Genomic DNA, 21,191 nt, shown 5'->3' with positions numbered 1-21,191 from the left:
AGCTTTAGGTGAAGCTTTCTAGGTAGAAAATTAGGTTCTAGGTAGCTTTCAAACAAAAAATAACTTTCCCATCTATACAGAAGTGTTGTTTTCTTTTAAAATAATTTTTGAATCAGAAAACATGAATACATTTATAAGTGGAAGAGGAGCTGATGGAAAACTGGTTTGAAATAATGAACAGATAAGAGACCAAGGGCTAAATAAAGGTCCCGGAACAGGCAGGAGCAGGTATATTTAGGAATGGAAACTGGAAAATCTTTTGGCAAGACAGTGAGACATCTTTTTCTCTGAAACAGGAAAAATCAAGCCTACAAACAGACCGTGACACCGTGGAGATGTGCTGGCAGGTGAGGGAGGACGATCAGTCTCAGCACGGCGGGTCGTGAGCCTTGAGAACGAGGAAGATGAGTGACTGTGTTTAAACAGCCTTTCTGCGAAATACAAGGCAGGACTAACAAGAGCTGATTAGAAGATTTCTGAGTAGCAACAAGGGATGAGTTGAAGTCTGACAGCCCCAGTGGACATGCGTTTGTGACTTCCTGCAAGGAACTGCCGGGCATTCACCAAGTTAGACTCTCAAACAGAGTCAAGAGTCCGGAAATGCAAAAGAGGAGGAAGAGGGTTCATCACATAAAGGTTTGAGGCGCCTCCTCACAGGTCCCATGTTACCGCCAGGGCTGGCTTCAGGGGCCACAACCTGTGTGGATACAAGGGACTCCTCCTGGTTTAATGTGCTGCTGTCAGCATTTTGAACTTAATAATTTTCTACCGAGGAGCGCCGCGGTTTCATTTTGCACGGGGTCCCACAAATCACATGGCCTCTTCTGCTTCAGGGCAAGGACCACTGACTCCCTGCGAGCACTGACATAAAACGTACGGAGACCAGCGTTCTCCTGCTCTGTGAACAGAATCTGTAATGCTGATTTTTCATAATGAGTCACCAAAAGTACAAAGCAGGAAAAAATGTACTAACAACCACTGATGAAGATGCTCTGAAGAATTATCTGTTCTACTTTTTCTAGATAATCACCACCTAGAAAGTCCTGTACTATCTCCAATACCTTCCCGTTATCACAAATGCTTAGAGAGGATAATCTGACCTAGAAACAGAGAAAGTAATTAGTATCAAGGGAACAAAACAGGGAACAAAAAGTATCTATTTTTGGAATCACAAAAATAAAAATGGGATAACATGCTATGTATGAAAAGTATCTTAAACAAACACTAAAAACTTTAAAAGTAGAATTTCTTAAAGAGAGGTTATCTCGGCTAACCAGTGTCTGCTGCTCAAAAGTTGAACCCTACTTTTCTCATAGACTAAAAATAAGTTTCTCAGGTCCATAACTTCTTTCAAACCCCTCAAGATTTTCTATTTTGTCTTACAGAATAAGGCACTGAATATTTATCACTTAATCAGTACTTTAATGAGAAGCATATTGCGGAATCTCTATAGGAGATAGAACAAATCTAACAACAGAAAACGGAAACATAATCTAAACATATTCCTTCAAAATGGCAGCACAAAAATGAGTTGAGAAAGGTGAAGGACCTACATAAGAAAACATTTCTCCTAAGGGCAGAGAAGAAAACTTAAAGAAATGGAGAGATAGTCCAAAACCCTAAATAAAAACACATCACTTCCTCTCAAATTAATGTCCACATTCAATACAAATCTGATCAAAATCCAAATAAGACATTTAACATCTGGCCAGGTGACGATTAATTATATCTAAAAGAATAAGTGTATGGAAATAACTGAGAAATGCTGGTGAATGTTCACTAGTAAGAAATGTTACATCGGGGGAGGGACACGTTTTCATAACACAGTTCACAAGTAAAGCTTGAACCGCCTTCCTGCCTGGTGGAGATACAGGGAGAAGGGGTGCCAATCCTCAGCAGAGAGAAAGAGCCCGAAGCGCGAAGGGCACAGGAACCTGCAGGCTGCGTGTAATCTGTATGTTAATCAAAAGGAAGTATGGGTTTAAAAAATGAAGAGAAATAATGTAAAGGAAACATAGGTGAATATTCGCCTGATCTTGGCAAGGGAGTACTTTCTACGTGAAAAAATTTCGGAAGAAACAAGGAAGAAAGGACTGATTACATACAATTAAAAACTTGGGAAGGATCCAAAGCAACATATACCAAATTAAAAGGCAAAAGACAAAATGGAGAAAACACTTGCAGCAAATATAACTCGTATAAATCTTGTAAACATTTAAAACAATGGAACCAATCAAACACAAACAGATGGAAATTCAATCAGGAGAGAAATGTAAAAACAAGACAACACTAGCACATGCCCACCTCCTGGAAGCACTCCTTACTTCCTCTCACTTCCTCACTTTAGTCCTCAGGGAACCTTACGTGGAAGATTCTCATGCTACTGCACCATCACACACTTGTGACAGGTACTCCGGAATCTGGATCCTACGAAGACGCCCCTGAAATAGCCTACCAGATAGCTGCTACAGTAGCCATAAACTTCTGCTACAGTCAACAGGCTTTTTTAAATAGCCAACCTAACATTCAACATTTGCAAATTTAAAACAATCAGATGTCATTTGCACCTCTCAAATCATCAAATATTTTTCAAATTAATGCTCATGATAATAGTGCTATAATCATGAAAATGGAGACCTAAATGCCCAACAGAAGGAGACTGGGTCAATAAATCCTGATAAAACCAAACAATGGGTTGTCACACAACTTTTCAAAACCTAATTTTTCCAAAGAGTACTACTTAGTGACTGGGGAAAAAGCAGTCGCTGTTCACACAATGTGGTCCACAAATATAAATACAGCTACAGATTTGAAAATGGACCAAAATATAAACAAGAGTTGTCCTTGGGTGACTTTCATTTGCTTCTTTAGAAGTGTCCATATATTCAGAATTTTCAAATCCCATAATAAGAAAAAGACATTAGTTTTTAAATGCGTTTTTATAACAACTCAAATAAGTGACAGAAGCAGCATACCTTGTTACTTAAAAATTCTTTCCCACTACCAAACGTAAAATAGATAGCTAGTGGGAAGCAGCCGCATAGCACAGGGAGATCAGCTCGGTGCTTTGTGACCACCTAGAGGGGTGGGATAAGGAGGGTGGGAGGGAGAGAGACGCAAGAGGGAAGAGATATGGGAACATATGTACAACTGATACACTTTGTTATAAAGCAGAAACTAACACACCATTGTAAAGCAATTATACTCCAATAAAGATGTAAAAGAAAAAAAATTCTTTCCCTTACCATCACTCTCCCTCTCAATACTGATAAAAAGACTACAATCTGCTGTACTATGCAAAATCTTTTTCCCTCAGCTTCTGAAAATTGGTAATAATTAGCCTGATACAAAGATCAAAAAATATGCATTCTTTCATACTTTGCACTGCTCATCATGCTCTTTTTCAAGCTCTATTAACACTTCAAAGACACAGCTGGACTACTTCCCAGTCTGCTCTTCCACTGGGCTGCACCCATTCTCATCCTGAGACCGTCTATTCTTAGCAAGGCCTGCCTGCGAGGCTGGCCCTTGGCTGGTGTCCGGGGACGGATTCCCGGAGTGCCCCCGCCCCACCATCCCTCGCTGACAAGAGTGGGTCACCTGCCTGAACAGTCTGTACCAACAATGTGGTTCCTGCTGAGCACCTTTCCACCTGGGAGTCTGGAGTTTGGGTGAGCCAGGCAGCAGGTGCCCATGTAACCAGCCCCAAAAAGAACCCTGGGTGCTGAGTCTCCAACACACTTCTCGGGTAGGCAGTATTTCGCAGGTGTTCTCACGACTCCTGTGTGACCGCACATCCTGGGAGGGGACCCTTGGAAGCCTGCACCTCCTTCCCCTAGACTTCACCCCTTGAGGCTTTTCCCCTCCACTGACTTTGCTCTGTACCCTCGGGCGGTAATAAATCTTAGCCATTAATAAAACCATACCTTGAGACCTGTGAGTCCTCCCAGCGGATCACTGAACCTCCCAGCAGATCCACTGGGTCTTGGGGACCCAATGCCAACAGTCTACCCACATTTGCAAAAGAACAGAAATCATAATGTGCACAGGAAAACCCACAATGCACTTTAAGAAGCTTACTTCAAGTTTCCATTTACAAATTATTTCTCTTATAAATCCCATTCTGGTAACAAAATATGTCTTCACTTAAACATCCTTTTAGCTTAATTTTCGTGGCAATACCCAAAGAAGCAGGTAGCAAACATGGACAGGCTCAGGAATCATGAACCTTCCTTTGAAAAAAAAGGTAATACTGTTCCTTTTAAGAAAATTCTTCATGCAGCCATGACTCGTCAAAGTGACAGAACACATGAAAATACAAAGAGAAAACATCCCAGGTCCTTGGGGGGAGGAATATGACAAAGTTCCAAGGAGAAGCAGTCAAAGAAACCTTTAGGGAAAGAAGAAAGGACCTGGATTCTCTGTATTCACCGTCAGCAGCGCTGAGAGGTAGGACATCCTCTCCCTGGACAGCGTCTGACTGAGGAGGATAATGTCTAGAGCTCGAGCTCTGCACTGGCAAACTGGAGGACCAGGCAGAGCCGCCAGCACGGAGCCTGCTCTGACCTGAAAGGCAGACAAGGTGAACAGTACAGCAGGCGTGGTGTCACCACGTGGGAGCTGAGCCCACCAGAGAAGTGTGGGAATTCACAGCCCAGAGGCGCTGGCTGTGGGCTCACAGCGCTGGCCAAGTGCAGGGTCCCAGGGTACTCATCCCCCAAGGGTGAGCTCTGTGTCTCAGGGATCTCACTCCAGCTCCAAGAACCAACTAGGGTCTTCTGGTTTGATTTTAGTAACATGTATTGCAACTACAACAATAAAAATCCAAAGAACCTCGTAGCACAGTACATGAGACAGAGTTAATAAAATAGAAGAGAGGGATATTTTATTCAGAGAAAATACTGTGACCAAGAGGTAAAGAGCATAAAGTGGCCAGTACTCACTCTGAATACTCTGTGTGAATATAAACGTGGCGTGAGTCTTCTGATTATCTGTATTCCCTGCATATGAACTGACTGCACAGTCATTCCTGGAGATCATTTCAGCCCATCCTAGGCAAATTATTTCACACAATGCATTCTATACTAAAACTCTAGAGAAATATATACATTTCCTCTAAAGGATGAAGGCATGCTCAGATTTATAGACATATCATGGTTCAACTAATTAAAATAGCTACGAATTGCTATAAGTCCAATATTTATCAGAATACCCGACAAGAGAATCTGGAACTGCAAAAGATGTGCACGGTACCTTGGGCAGCTGCTGCTTCAATGATCCCATGCTTTCTCAGTCACTGTAGTTTTACTGTGTGTTTAACATTTGGTAAGACCAGTAGCCCTCTTATTATTTTCAAAATTTAATCAAGACCTGGATGGTGGTCACACAGTTGTTTGCTTTATGATAATTTGTTTTATGCGTTTCTCCTTGTGTCATTTAACAATACAAAAAAAGTTTAACCACGCAGGTGGCTTCAGAGTTACGGGTAATGGTCTACTTCTTACACTGTGTGGCGGCTACATGGGTTTTTTAATTGTTTGTTTTTCTGTAGTCTAAACACACATCGGACAGAGAAAATATGACACTGCCTCACACTTAAAACTTTAAAACAAAAATTTTATCAACCATGCCATATTCATGTGTATTCGTAAATGGATTTTAGAGTCAACTTTTCAAGTTTCCTAATAAATTCCCTTTGGGATGTTTTAATAGAACTGTAATGAATTTGTGGACTAAACTGGTACAGCCTCAGACCTTTTATTTAAAGATGGAATGCTGGAAGCGGTCCTACGAAATGACCAAACTCAGGCTCTGTCCATCAATTATGTCATATTTAAAGTTGTACCTTTCCACTCCCTCCTAACTGGGTCTGGCCCACTCCCCATTAACCCGTCTGAGCGCCACCACTAGTCGCTTTACGCCGGCCCCGGCCCCCCTTGGCCTGCCCCTCCTCAGAGCCCTCCGGGAGCCCCTGGAGCCACCCTCCCCAGGGCCTGCGAGCTGGCCCAGCAGGCTTCTCTGCACCCGTCATGGAGGGCAGGCGACACGCGTGAGACATGCGCATCCGCCGCCAGCACACCCCCTGCATCCCGCCAGCAACTGTCAATGCACGCACCAGACACACAGATGGGCCTGGTCCCCTCTCCTTCCTGCCACTCCCCGTAGGCTGCCTCCTCAGAGCCAGGCGAGGATGCCCCCAGCTCTAGGGGTGTGATGATAGAACATTTATCCTTGATGGGGTACAGTGCCGTCATCCCCTCCTGCAATGACATCGCTGGAATTTACTAAATATACTCCCTGGTACCACAAGACAGTTTCTCAAAAACTGTAGCAGGCGTTGGAGTCTGTACTCCGGTGAAATGTGACAACTCTGATGGCAACGGCGCCCCCTCCTGACCCTCATCGCAGAACTACATGCAGAGGAAGCACCTGAGTCTTGTGTGAAGTCTTAGGGTGAAAGTGTTCCTCACTGTGAAAACAACAGATGAAGGTGAATTATTCCCACAGAAGTTTCCTGTCCTCCTTCACTTTACCTGGCCTCCTGTGTGTCCTAACAACCATCTCACCTTCTCAGGGGTGTGTCAGCACTCCAGCAGAGAAGGGCCCCACCTGATACCTGTACAATGTCAACACCTTGAAAAGACAGAGTCACACACACAAGAAGATCCACTCTAGAAGCACATCACTGCAAAGTACAGTGGAGAGGAGACAGCGGCCAGGCTCGGGTGCAGATGGAGCTCCGCCATGCACCAGCTGCTCGTCATTCAAGAACTGGCCTACGGTCCACTCCAGCCGCCCTGTTAACAACACAGGAGAGATCACAGTGCCCAGCCCACAGGCTTGCCGTGGAGATTAATATAAATATGAAACGTTCAGCAAGCACCTCTGATGAGTGCCCATCCGTGTTCTCTGTCACCATCGTCCTGTCCTCGTCATCATCACAGGCACAGCCTAGGCATGAGGGACACACACAGCTTCATCAACGTGATGCTATATTTGCTGAGAACGAGGAGAAGGGGAATCCTCTCCTCTGAAGTCCTAGCACCTGCCTAAGACAGACCTCAACCCAACCCCTGGAGAACAGAGATCGTGTCAGGTAGGAAACGCTGCAAGTGAAGGGCCCCTGAGGATGCAGGGCTGGAGCCCTGGAGAGCGAGAGAACAAGTTCTCTGCCAACAACAGCCCCAGGCCCACGAGTTTGTGCCCTGGGTATAGACAGGGGGCATGTCAGCAGTCCCCTCGACAGTGTATACCGGGAAAAGGGATAGATTTCATCCTCTATTTTAAATATCAGGATAAAGGTAAACGGGTTAAAATACAGAGAAGATAATTTGGGCTCAGTGAAAGGCCAAATTTTCACACCTTCACAAAAGCGGGTGGGCTGTTTCCAGGCAGAGCAAATTCAAGCCCAGGAGGGGTCATTCTCTAGATCACCTCACCAGTCCTTCCTAACTCTGAGATTCTGGGCATAAAGACCACTGAAGAGGGCTTCCCTGGTGGCGCAGTGGTTGAGAGTCCCCCTGCCGATGCAGGGGACACGGGTTCGTGCCCCGGTCCAGGAAGATCCCACATGCCGCAGAGCGGCTGGGCCCGTGAGCCATGGCCGCTGAGCCTGCGCGTCCGGAGCCTGTGCTCCGCAACGGGAGAGGCCACAACAGTGAGAGGCCCACGTACTGCAAAAAAAAAAAAAAAAAAAAAAAAGAAAGAAAAGGAAAGACCACTGAAGAAAAACAAGAAAACCTGAAAATTAAACAATCTAAGCAGTCAACTCAAAAAAGCTAGAAAAAGATCAAAATAAACCTAAAGAAAACAGATGATTTCTAGAAAATCATATAAATACTAAAACTGATTCAATTAAAAGTAGGAAACCTGATTATAACAGAATCAGATTTAAAACATAAAAAATAAAGGAAAACTGTACCCTGAGTTTAAATGGAAAATGCTAAAAACCAAATAACTGAAACCAGTACCTTAAAAATAAGCATACACGTGACAAGAGAAGCTTATCTTAGGGATTCTAGGATGTTAACCAATAGAAGATACATTAATGAAATTCACTATAATGGTGTAAAGGAGAAAAAAAAATCATATCATCAACAGTTGCCCAAATGTATTTGATAACATTTAACAATTATTCCTGATTTTTTTCAAAAAAATCCAACAAATCCAGGAATAGAAAGAAACTTCCTTAACTTGTAAGAACACATAACAAAAACCTGGAACAAACATACTTAGTGATAACGTATTTTATTAACTTAATTTCCCATTAAGTTGGTAATACCCTCATAAGAGGGGAATTTGCCAGTGTTCTTCAAAATTACATTTGCATTTACCCTTTGAGCTAACAACCCTATTTCTAAGCAAGTCTCCCAAAGACAAGCTGCCAAAACATGAAGCAACGTGTGAACAAGGCTATTCCTTTTATATTCGCTATTCCACCACCTGTAACAGCAAAGACTGGAAACCACGGAAAAAGACATTAACAAACTACCTACCTATGGATGTTTTAAAAAGAGAGAATGAAAAAGATCTGTATCTCATTCTAAAGACTAATCTCCAGGGCTTCCCTGGTGGCGCAGTGGTTAAGAATCCGCCTGCCAATGCAGGGGACAAGGGTTCGAGCCCTGGTCCGGGAAGATCCCACATGCCGCGGAGCAGCTAAGCCCGTGCGCCACAACTACTGAGCCTGCGCTCTAGAGCCCACGAGCCACAACTACTGAACCCTGCACGCCACAACTACTGAAACCCATGTGCCTAGAGCCCGTGCCCCACGAGAAGCCACTGCAATGAGAAGCCCGCGCGCCGCAACAAAGAGTAACCCCTGTTCGCCACAACTAGAAAAGCCCGTACACAGCAACGAAGACCCAACACAGCCAAAAATAAATAACTAATAAACAAACAAACCAACATGCCCATTAAAAAAATAAATAAATAAAGACTAATCTCCAGAATAAATTATTAATTGGGAAAAAGGAAGGAACTTAAAAGGGAGTAGTATGCCTCATTAAAAAAAATGGAACAAATATGAATATATTGATATATAGCATTATGTATTCAAAAAGAAACATTTAAAGAACAAACCTTAGCTAATATAAAGGGTTAACTTTGAAGGGAGGAAAGGAAGAGAAGTGAAGGGACAAGAGTAGAAGTAAATGTCTCTGAACTACATTGCTTTGTAACTTCAACTTTGGACCATATAAATGTTGTATGCAATTTTTAAATGTAAAAGTAGGAGCAAAGGAATCCTGAAAAAATAAAAAATCAACTGAAGCAAATCACTCTAATTGTGTATCAAAGAGATAGCATACCCACAGACAGCAGAATTATTTTAGGTGACTTAACTTTTTCTAACATGACATATCTTAAACACATAAAGAACCACAAGGAAAATCTTAATTAAAATAACATTCAGTAGGTTATTACTAATAATTGCAGTACTGTTTTTGAAATTATTATATATTTTGATGTTGTTCGGCACAAAGACTCTGAGCAGAAGAAAAGAAATATAAGTGTATAATAAAAAAGGTTAATTAAAAACCCCAAGATATTTAATTTAAATGAATGTATGATTTATTTCTATGTATTATAAAATCTACAAACCTCATAGCTCTGCCTACTGAAAACCCTAAAAGAAATGAAAACCCAAGAGTAATGTGCATCCCCAGGATGCAGATTATGGTCTCTAAATACCATAGTGTAGTGGGAACGAAAAGGAACCAGAGCTCCTAGGGAAAATGGCCAACTCCAGGTCTGGGTAGGAAACAGACAAAATGAGCCTGAGGTATCTTGTCCTGTTAGAACACAAGCAAGTTACCAAAGATGACCACACTCATATCAAAAGAACAGGAGATGCGATGAGATGACAGCACAATTTGAACATCACAGTAACAATAAAAATAATAATGACTTCAAGTGGACTAAAAAACATAACCTCTATTTTTTTAATCCATGAATTCATAATACCTCCCCCCCCAAAAAACTTGCAAGTTATCTTCAAAGACTATTAGAGCATTAATCACTATGTTGTAAATGAGTGAAGAATTAAGCATGTACCATGCCTTTCCTATATTAGTTATATTTCGTGGTAATTAAATAGTTGATAATAGAAAACCCTTCTTTATAAAAGAATGCTAATAACAGAGGTAGAAGGAATGACAGAATTAGGGGATCATCATTTTACAATCTCTAATAAAATGATGGATATAAGTACCCATCATCTGGTAAACATTCATGGAGAAATTTACAGTAGAAGAAGCAGGCTGAAAAATCCCTGAACCCACTGATCAATCTTAACCTATTTAATATTTAGGCAAATTGCTTGAACGACGCAACATACCAAAGCTCACACAAGAAGAAATACATAACCTAAATAGCCATACATCTGTAAAAGAAATTGAAACTGTAGTTAAAAACCTTCCCACGAAGCAAGCTCCAGGCCCTGATGGCTTCACAGGTGAATTCCACCAACCACTTAAGAAATACTGCCAGTTGTACCCAAAATCCTCCGAAAAATTCGAGTGTTAGGAATACTTCCCAACTCATTCTATCAGATCAGCAGTGGCCTGAGACCAAAACCACACAAAGACATCACAAAACAATTAGGAGATATAATATCAGAAATAACAAAGATGAAATACTTACTAACAATCTTAAGAAATGTGCAAAATTAGTATGAAGAAAGTTCTGATACACTCCTACAAGACATAAAAGTATTTCTGAACAAACTGAAAGACACTCCACATTTATGGGTAGGATAAATCAATGACGAAGATGTCAATCCACCCTAGGTTAATATACACATTTGTCACAGCTCTATCAGAGGTGCCATCAAGCACAGAAAAATCTAGAAATCTTCCCGAGACAAATGCAAAGACGGCTCAGAGAAGAAAGGAGGCTATGAAAATGGCACGGAAGCCAGCCTGATGTGGATCCCACTGACCAAACTGGGGACTTCACAAAGAACAAACTTAGGTTCACAAAGAATAATGCCTGTAATTGATTATAAATTACTGAGTAAATAAAAACCAAAGAGTCCAAAGTGACACTAAACAAGAAAGACAGAGAGGAGAGAGTGCACTCAAAACCATTTCCCACCACAGGAGGCGACAATTACATCACTTTCCTAATCTGAAAATTGGTGGTTAAAAGAGAAAAGATGCAAGCGTTTACCCTGCCATTACAGGATCCACCCAGCTGATGAAGGAAAGCTCTTTACAAAAGCTCAGCTAATAAATGTGGACACAATGACATAATTTTAAAACCACCATTTCCTAAGCTCAAAAAAACTGATTTGGAAAACTGATTTGGGCAAGGAGTATTAATGGATGTCAAATCCATTAGCTAAAAGAATTTTGGGAACAGGATATTCAGAAACGAAGTGCATAGTTTCCCCTGTAATATATTCTTACGACAAATGTTAAACTTCAGTCTATGCAAGTCTCTACACCAAACTTCAAGGTCGTGGGATACAGAGGAAAGAGAGCAAGAGGAACCAGTCAGAGAAACCAAAGCAGGGCACACTGCATTCCCTCTTTTCCTCCTCTTGACTGGTATCCCTTCCCTCCTCTGTCCGCCCCAGTCCGTGTCTCGGCTTCCATGAGCGTGATAAACACGGTGCAGGACAGAGGGCTCGCTGCCTCTACTCTCATCCTGGACGGGCTCGACACTGGCCCTGCTGGCAAATCGACCAAACTCCTCTGAGAAAGAAGAGACGAAGTTGGGGTGGGAGAGGGGGGATGCGGTAGGGCAAAGCAATAAGTACCAGGAGAAAGGCTGAGCAGAGAATATTCCAGGAGGCAGAGCAGGGGTGACGGTGATGACGGAGACAGAGCCAGCAGCTGAGGAACTGCACAAGTCCTAGTGATCAGGGTCTGGGAGGACGGAGGGCCAGGACACGGTTAAGCGGCCAGCCAGGGGGTAATTCTTAACTCAGATATAAAACGTGGTCCCCTCGCCTCTCCAGCCTTGGAATTCCACTCTGAAACAAAAGACGCAATGAGTTTTACCTTTGCTGGTGGAGAGGTTGCGAAATGTGCCACACAGGCAGAAAACTCCCCCGCTGTGCATATCAACATGGAGTTGGTAGCCACTCAGTCCACACTCCGGGCTGTCATCCGAAAGGGGGGTATGAGGAGGCAGCTCGTAGGGGCTAAAAAAGTAAAACAAAATGTACCTGTCAACACCAGAGGTAAAATGCTTGAATTGGAAATACTCTTTAAAAAATTAACACCCCTTCAAAGCACCAGCTCTCATCAACCCTCTACAGATTCCCAATCACGTTCAGTATCACAGACACAGGAGCATGGCCCCCCGTTCCTTCTACCAACTTCCATATAAACGGGCAGAAGCGTGTGTTCCCTGCGCATCTCCAGACCACCATGACAGAACATGGTTCTGAAATCCACCCGGGGCAGCAACTCCGCTCTGCTCCACAGTGGTCTCGGCATCCAGGGGGCTGAATGCGCAGCAGGAAAATGCACCCAACAACAGACCTACAGCTCAGGGACCCCCCTGGAAGAAGACCCAAAGCCACAATGAACGAGCTTTCATTCAGTAAGAAACGCGTTACTACATAACGTAACAAACTCAGAAGCACTGGGGAGCATTTCACGTTAAAAAAAAAAAAAAAAGGCATATGGGAGTCTCAGCCCCAGGGGAAGGGTGAGAGGAGCAGTGAGCCGGAAAGCATGTCCCCCACCTGATGGCCCGAAGTCCATTAACAGACACGCTGTCCCAACCAAGCAAAAACACATCTGCAGGTCAGGCCAAGTGGGCCACAGGTCTGCCTGCCTTTCAAGACATGAAAATGCAAACTACTGCAGAGAACCTGCAGCACCTCAGTGCACTAGCATCTGGCAGTAATGAAGCTTCCCTGCCCTATAAATCATACTCCACAAGGTGCATCACCCTGAACCCAAACAAATAAAGCAAACAGCTACTGACGGATAATCCAATGTTTTTAGCAACAGCTACATAATTTTGTCTGTTGGCTTCTGTCTACTGATTAAAGACAGAATGTCTTTGTAGCTATTCTTAGGATATTAAGATGGTATCAACTCCGGATCCTTTATGCTGACTGTACAAAACTTAATACACCACATACGAATACATACATAGCAGCCGAGCCTAACGTGCTCCTCTCCACAAGGTGATGGAAATGAAGATTTGCCATAACAAAAGCCAGTTCTTCCTCCCTCTGAAAAAGAATACATTTTTCAACTGAAATATTTTAATTTTTCATAAGGTCATTGTGAAGATCGCAGCACATTCATCTTACGGATAGATGTGGTTTCTTACAGTCTAAGATTCCTGCAGTGCCAATGCATTATCACTGTTTAATAAGACTTATCTGTCACATTGATGGCAGGACCACAATGCACCCAAATACACAGAGCACGCGGGACCGAAAGGATTAACACCCTAGTATTTACGAAACATCAAAGTGCTGTCTGACATATGATGCCTGTGGAAATATATTTTGTCAGTTCCAGGTTGCTTCAAAGTCTTCTCAAAGATAAAGAGAAGGCTGGTAAGAACTTCACAAGGTTAACCCCACACACACTCAGCAGCCGTGGCAGGACCTGTCTGACGTGGCAAACCCAGCGGGAGGGATTAGACTCCAAGTCCACTCATCAGCCGGTCGGGCAGCAGGAGACAGGACAGGACGGCACAGGAGCCGACCCCCGTTTCTCCCCGGGCACAGCTGCCCTGCCAGGGGAAGGTGACCCAGACGGCAGCCTGAAGCTGCCCTTCTCCAGTGGCCGACGGGACGATCGGGTCAACCAGAGTCCTGACTTCCGCTTGGCCAACCCGGATGGACCAACTCAAGAGCCCAGAGCGAGCCAAGTGCTGCCTGGCCCCCAGTCACCTTGTACAGAGGGACTGAGGGAGAAAGACGACCCGACGGCAAGAGCGGGACGAGGGAAGAAAGGGTCCGGAGGCTGGCGTGGGGACCTGGGTTCTGCCTGGCCATCGTGTACAGATGTGAGTACTATCCCCAGAGTCAACTTGGGAGCTGCCATCCTTACATGGCTCCAGGCGAGATGCACCTGAGGGACCCCGGTTAAACGCACAGGAGACGCTCTGGCAGAGGAAGGGCGTGAAAGGAGCCGAAGGATGGAATGTGGACCGGCTGGAGGAGGAAGGGGAAAGTCCCAGGATGTTAAAGGGGTAACGTGAACCAAAGCGCCCGGGCGGGAAGGGCTCGTGTGTCACAGGTGAGGGTAGAAAGGCAGACCCGCCACGAAGGCGCAAGGGCCAGGCAACGGGGAACATGAGGTCCGTAGGAGGGTGCAGTCGCTGAACATCTAAAGGACTTAACCCTTGACCCCATGCACGACGGAGCAAACGTGGCAGGTACAGGCTGGGCTTACCTTCCAGAGCCCCACCACGAGGCCCGGGTGCAGGCAGAAGATCCGGATCAGCCTATCACAGCCAAGCATGGTGGACTCGGTTAAGTGACTCAGGTTGTACTTTGCAATTAAAGAATGCCACCGAGGTCTTTGAACATCATGCCAAAGAAAGGAGAGAGAAAAATGAGCTCTGGCTTCCCCCGTGTTGTCGATTCTCTTTGGCACATCTAAAAAGACTATTAAGAACATGCCAATCATGCACACGTTGCTAATAAGGAGAAACAACTTGTATAAATAAAAGGCAAAATGGATAAGTCCAAATTTCTTACCATCTATCTTATGCTCCCCACCCCCGCTCTTACTGTCAACTCTACGGCCCCGTCAGCAGTGAGCTGAAGAATCACACAGGTGAGGGAGAGGAAGAACTGTCTTCTATCCTCTTCCCCTCAAAACCCAGCACAACGCTACAATCAGCAATAGATTCTCAATGTGTGGGATGCACAAGCAAAGATGAAATCCCTTAAATGACAAAAAAGTAGGGGGTCTAGTAGGCTGCCCGAAAGCAGGTTAACCTTTTAAAGTTATTATCAAGAATAGCTCAGAGACAGTGAAAACTGTAACATCGGAAAATAAATTTAAACCAAAATCATGAGTGTTTTCATGAAGGAGATACAGCATGAACTGGATATTAGAATTAGTGTCTAAGAGTAAGTAACTCAAATGTGTAAGAAAACACAACTCAGCTCTACTGTTCATCATGACACATAAAATCAACAGAATGAAGCATTCTATTTGCTCTATCATGGTAGGCGGAGATGTCTGTCATTCCCAGAGGCAATTCAGGAAACCCTGAGGGAGAGGCAATCTCAGAGGTCAATTAACACAGCTCAGCACCAGAGGAAAGTCTCCAAGGAGCTGGCGCCAAGGGTGCGCCTCCAGCACCTAAGACACACACCAGCAAGTGACAGGTATTCAACTGTTCATTAAGCAGAAGTTCAAAGCCAAGGCATTCCGCCGTGCACTGTCTCAAAGCAGAGGGGGCTGTAAGCGTGGAAACCAGATGCCTGGCTGCCAGACCATCCTGGCCCCTCACTCAGAGAGCTTCTCGCGCTGAGAACTACACTGGTCAGGGAGAGGCGTTCGGTGAGCGTGCGCGTGAGGGAGAACCTAAAAACATGCTCAGCACGGGAGAGCAGACTCGGGGGAAGCTGAACGCCAGGCTGGGAACCGGAGCTGAAACCTTAGCTCCAGCCCTACAGACTGCCTCAGCGAGACCTTCACCTGTGTCCAGGGAGACGGCCCCACCTTCGACGGAGGGAAATGAAATGAGAGAACCTCCCCAGAGCGCAGGCCGCAGCCACTGCTGTGACATCATCAGTGTGGCCACGAGGCTCCGGGGCTGGGAGAACACCCCTCAATGTGCCCGAAGCCCGCACCCTCAGACGCAAGGCTCCAGACCAGCTGGACGGACTCCACAGAGAACATGCTGGTCTCCCTTTGCCTTGGCCTCACAGGTTCGTCCTGGTGCAGAAACTAAAGCTGATATCTACCCCACGTTTCTCAGAAGTTCGGGACGCAGGGCGTCACCTGCAGAATGGAAAACGCTGGCCACAGTGACAGCGTAAAGTGTCCGACCGGGAAGGCACATATGACAGGGACACACAAACTGCAAATTACATAGATAAGGCTTTCACTGTTTTAAAAAAAAAAAAGTCTCACAGAGGAAACAAGAAAGACCTAAATCAGAATCAGTGAGTCTCTCCTCTGCTGTCACACAGACGCGCACAAGGACTTGTTTCCGCACGATGAAAGCATCTGCTCACAAACTTGCGATAAAAGTGCCAATCAAAAGAGATTCCTGAAGAACACTTTCAGGGTTTGTTCACCACTCTTTATCAAGTGCGGTCTGAAGTCCATTGAGTTTTAATGTATATAAATTAAATAAAATGAATTTTCCCAATGAATTTTGGCATTTCTGTCACTGTGCAATATCTAGTATTCCTGACCTGGATGACAATTTCAGGAACACAGTATCTTTAACTGAGCTTTACAATTCAACACTATCCCTTTATGAACTTTCATGATCATTTAATTGATGTCAACAGTTCTGTCCTAATCCCTGTAAACAAGATCTCATGATACCAGATAACATAGTGTTCAAACTAGTACAGAGGTTGCAGACCCCTTCTCCAAATATAATTTCACGGTGCATAAAACCTAAAGACCGCATTAGAAAAACTCTGGGGTCCGTCATGATCCCATAGAGAATTTCAGAGATTTATGCAAATAAAGGTATCATTCAAACGTGTCTGTACGCAGGGGAACCAGGAAAGAAGGTGGTTCTTCTGTGGAGATGCAGACCCTAAAGCGAGATCTCAACACCTTCCATGGCAAGGGCTGGGAGGAAAGCCCGCGGTGGGGCTGCAGCTCACAAGGCGGTCAGAACAACGCCCGCAGATGCCCTGCGAGGTCACAGGGGCCTGAAAGAGGGAAGGAGGCGACCGGGGGCAGGAAACCAACACTGGAGAAGGAGAAGGCAGCGACCTTCACGTTTCCATACATTTTATGTCAGGAGGTCAGGGTGCTATGTGTGCCACAGTCCAGCTTTTGGAAGAAAACGACTAGTGGTGAGAAAAGTGAGCATGAGAGAGTTCTTGGGAAAAGCAAAAGCCTGATAATGAGTATGAACCCAGGGCAAAGCCATCTCGTGACAGAATAATAACAAGTGCTCAGTGCGCATCAGCAATACGACACACACGCATTTGATGATGAAACGTTTCGCTCTTCTTCACAGCAGCCACGCGTGCTGAACCCTACATCACAACTGTCATCATCCCATTTTACAGACGAGAAAAGAGAGGCACAGAAAAGTCACCTGCACAAGACTGCAAATCTAGCCAAGTTCAACACAGATGTACATAAAAAAAAATTAACGACTTTATGATCTAGTGTTTAAACTATGATTACTGTACCCCTTACTAAAGAAGGAAAATATAATAGTTTTACATATCTTTGTGTTAACACGGTTAAAACTAAGAACTTCCAAAGGCCGGCCATCTGTCATCCGGGAAATTATTATGAGAATATCATTCCCTAAGTTATAGATAACCAAGGTATGAGGAGCCTAAGCTCAGGCTGTCATCAGTGTGAGAAACCCCTGCTTTTCCTATATGATGGTGATCCAGAATGAAAGGAAGGCTGTAAGATGCGATCAAGTTAAAATACACCACTGGTATTTTTTAATGACAAAAGGAAGGCCAACTGGCACTTACATATACGATGTCCTCACCCAGAGGTTCTGCTGATTCGTACTTACCCGTTTTTCATGGGGGTTTGAGACCGGTTCAGAAACACTGGTGTCACCCCACACAAATCTAAGGTCGACAGCGTGACAAGACGTGGCCAGTCTTTGCCATACCACGTGGCCGTGACTGATGAATCATTGAAGGAAAGATCAACGTGCTCCAGGATGTGTTCTTTTCCACTATTTTCTTTCAATATAATTACCCAACCTAAACCAGATATTCTGAAGAAAGAAAAGCAAACAAAATTGTCTGCCTAGCAGCAAAAAAAAACACAAAAAACAAAAGAACTGCAGTCTATCACATGTCAACTCTAAAGCACCTGGTACCCTAAAAGCCAAAGCCAAAGTTCCTAGAACACGCTCGACATAAATTTTCAAGTCACAACAGTTCTCTCTTAGGACTTATCTCCTCACCTAACAAACACTCACGGAACAGCTGCTCTGTTCCAGGAATTGGTGATACATAGATAAAGAACACAAAGGGCTCTGCCCATAGAGGGATGCCTTGAATGAATCTCCTGCTTTACTACAGCTGACGACCAGGCTGCTTCTGCTTTTCATAAAACCTCTGAACCAAATATATGAATAGGAAAATACTATGTATTTTATAGATACACAAAAGCACAAAATATCCAACAGTCCCTCACAATACAAACCACACATCAGTCCCATGTACACAATACTTGGAGCTTACACCACCCTTCTTCTTTAAGGTGATGGTGCATCTCAGTGTTTAACGGCCCTCTCATGACCACCACACGCCCACCCCAAGAAGCCACGCCTGCCTACCTGAGGGCCTCTTTGGTCTTAACTGGGAGGCCTGTGTAAGGGTGGAGAGGTTTGAGAACCCGAGCTAGAGCTGCTTTTACAGACGCTATTTGTTTTGTAATATATTCTTTCTTCCAATATCCGGCTTCTTTATCCCCAACTGACAGTGAGTTCATAGACACGGCTGTCTTCTCTACTGAATTAACTTTCCAATTAGAGCGTTTAGGTGAAAAGGCAGTTGAGTAGATTCTGATCCAAATAAAGCTGGGGGAAGAGAGGAAATATGTTACCTGTCTAAGAGACACTGTAACGCACTTGTAACTGGAATATATTAAATGAGAGACATGCGATCGTTTTTAAATAGTCTATTTCCATGAACAAGTCAAGCTGAACACTTACAGTGTTCCTATATTAAACGGAACTGTAGTGTGAGGTAAGCGTCTTAGATTCACCAACCCTAGAAACACATGCTAACAGGAAAAGCTTGTTTCCCGGGGCTGAGTTACAGCGAGTGATCTCACACTATTTGGTACCATCCCTAATAAGAACTGCTGTCTTACACCAATAATTGAAGAGAAGATCAATTATAGAAAAAAGCAGGAAGTGTATACAACATGATTCCCTATCTTAAATGCATAAATGTTTTTGAAAAGAGCAGAAAGGAGTTTTAGATAGATAGATAGATAGATAGACACAGATATATACACACACAGAGACATGTCAACAGTAACTGACATGTTTGTAATTGTATGTTCTTTTTCCTTTCTATATTTTAATTTTTCAACAATGAACATGGACTGCTTGCACAAAGAGGAAAGAAATAAAGATGATTAATGACAACCAACAGTGACAGTTCACGTTTTTGAGCACCAGGTGTTGAGCGCTGTTTCAGCGCTTCGTAGGCATTAACTCACTTCATCCCCCCGGCAAACCCATGAAGCTGCAACTACTACTGTCCCCACTGAACCGATGATGTGACTGAGGCCCAGATGCAAAGTGCCCTGGGCCAGATCTGTACGTAAGTGACAGAACCGCCACTGAATCCACGCAGCCTCAACCCCCGAATGTCACTGCCGCTTCAACAGCGCAAGGAAATGGGTTCAAACAACTATATCCACATTCAGGGAGCCAATCAGCCACAACGCTGGAATTCGACTCCACACCCTTGGTTGGTTACAGTAACCATCCTAACACTCCTGTGATGAACCATTTTCACACACATTATCTCACTTAATTCACAGTCAGGGGAGCCTCAAGAGAATGAAAACGTCTTACAGAATTAAAATATTACATATGTTGTTCCCCTTGATTATTTATAAAACACAAAGTTCAAGTTTAGGATGCTTTTGAACGTCCCCAAACCCAAACATATTCATTTCTTGATCACAAACTGCTCCACCTTGTTGAAGAGCTAAAGCAGACCTAAGGACAAGAGCATATCTGTCTAATCTGACGATCAGTCACGCACAGAAAAACTTCCGCCAGGTTGTTCAGGACATAGGGCCAATTTAGTGTTTTGATAAACAGTGTTTCCCAGAGGGCTGGAAAATAACCCCCCATGTGATGATCCAGATCCACCCCGATTGTAGGCCTCCCTGTTACCCCACGCAGAGACTGGTGCTCAGGCCAAGGGCTGCCCTACGCAGGGTAGGGAGGCAGCACCACCGAAATGGCAGGGCGCCAGGGAGACCCCACCCTTGCAGCGGGTCTCCGGAAAGTCAGCAGTGTAATCGGCTACAGCAGGGCTCCTGTCCTCTCCTCAGACAATGCTTAGAAAGTACCACTAACTTTCCAGAAACATTCATCGTTTACCTATCCAGTTGTTAATACATCCTTTTATGATGTCTGGCTATGAAAGCACACTCTTAAAAATACAATTCAGGGACTTCCCTGGTGGTGCAGTGGTTAAGAATCTGCTTGCCAATGCAGGGGACACGGGTTTGAGCCCTGGTCTGGGAATCCCACAGGCCACAGAGCAACTAAACCCATGTGCCACAACTACTGAGCCTGCGCTCTAGATCCTGTGCTCCGCAACAGGAGAAGCCACCACAATAAGAAGCCCACGCACAGCAACGAAGAGTAGCCCCGGCTCTCCACAGCTAGAGGAAGCCCACGCGCAGCAATGAAGACTGAACACAGCCAAAAATAAATAAAATTTTAAGAAAATACAATTCAACTGACACAATTAAGATTCTCCTCCAAAAAAGGAAACAAACCTTATGAAGGCTAACTTCCTAAGAAGTTCAGCTTTTTAGAGGACAGCTACTTCCAAGAAAGTGGGATGGGCAAGTATGCAAAGACTCTCACTAGAGCTGAGCCCACAAATGCACTGAGAGGTCCAGTGCCTGCCCCGTGTGGGTCTTGAATAGAGGCGATAGAGACTAAGAAACTTATAATTTATTAGTTTATCTAAATAGTCTGAGTTCTATCCTTGAATAAGGTAAGAACCTGCAAAAAAGCTACAGTTTTCAACATTTAGTTGACCCCTCCCTTGAAAAATGCCTCACTGCACTTTGCTTTAGCGAATATCTTCATCTCTTACTAAGGGTCTTTAAGAAAGAGACACACAAAACTTGCCCTACATTCATTCTAGAACTATTTCAGGAATTGACACTGTGTGTATACTGACACAGACGTGTATTCTCTAATACAGGAAATATCTTTTTAAATTAAGAGATAAGAAAACCGCCCTGCCCAACCAGAGAATAATACGTGTCCCCTTCTTGTTATGAGAACTTGGCTGTTCATTAGTACAACCTGGAGAAATT

At 44.2% G+C, this 21,191-nt stretch overlaps 1 protein-coding gene across 5 annotated transcripts in view; it reads right to left on the bottom strand.

Moving 5' to 3' along the window:
- FBXO15 (F-box protein 15) overlaps window positions 1-21,191 on the bottom strand; it is a 192,476-nt gene that overhangs the window by 158,612 nt on the left and 12,673 nt on the right. For 4 of the 5 annotated variants that reach the window (XM_032653943.1, XM_032653944.1, XM_032653945.1 and 1 more), the window contains exons 4-8: window positions 18,445-18,687; window positions 17,668-17,877; window positions 14,373-14,499; window positions 13,113-13,195; window positions 12,006-12,148 (exon numbers count right to left, since the gene is read on the bottom strand). In XM_032653943.1, coding sequence (XP_032509834.1) covers window positions 12,006-12,148; window positions 13,113-13,195; window positions 14,373-14,499; window positions 17,668-17,877; window positions 18,445-18,687 — 806 coding nt within the window. The remainder of the gene's footprint in view (window positions 1-12,005; window positions 12,149-13,112; window positions 13,196-14,372; window positions 14,500-17,667; window positions 17,878-18,444; window positions 18,688-21,191) is intronic. The other variant, XM_032653946.1, reaches the window with a different exon arrangement.

Source organism: Phocoena sinus, chromosome 14 (assembly GCF_008692025.1).
Source record: "Phocoena sinus isolate mPhoSin1 chromosome 14, mPhoSin1.pri, whole genome shotgun sequence".
Taxonomy (NCBI): domain Eukaryota; kingdom Metazoa; phylum Chordata; class Mammalia; order Artiodactyla; family Phocoenidae; genus Phocoena; species Phocoena sinus.
Note: the sequence above shows the minus strand (reverse complement) of the source record. Positions and strands in the feature narration are given on the sequence as shown.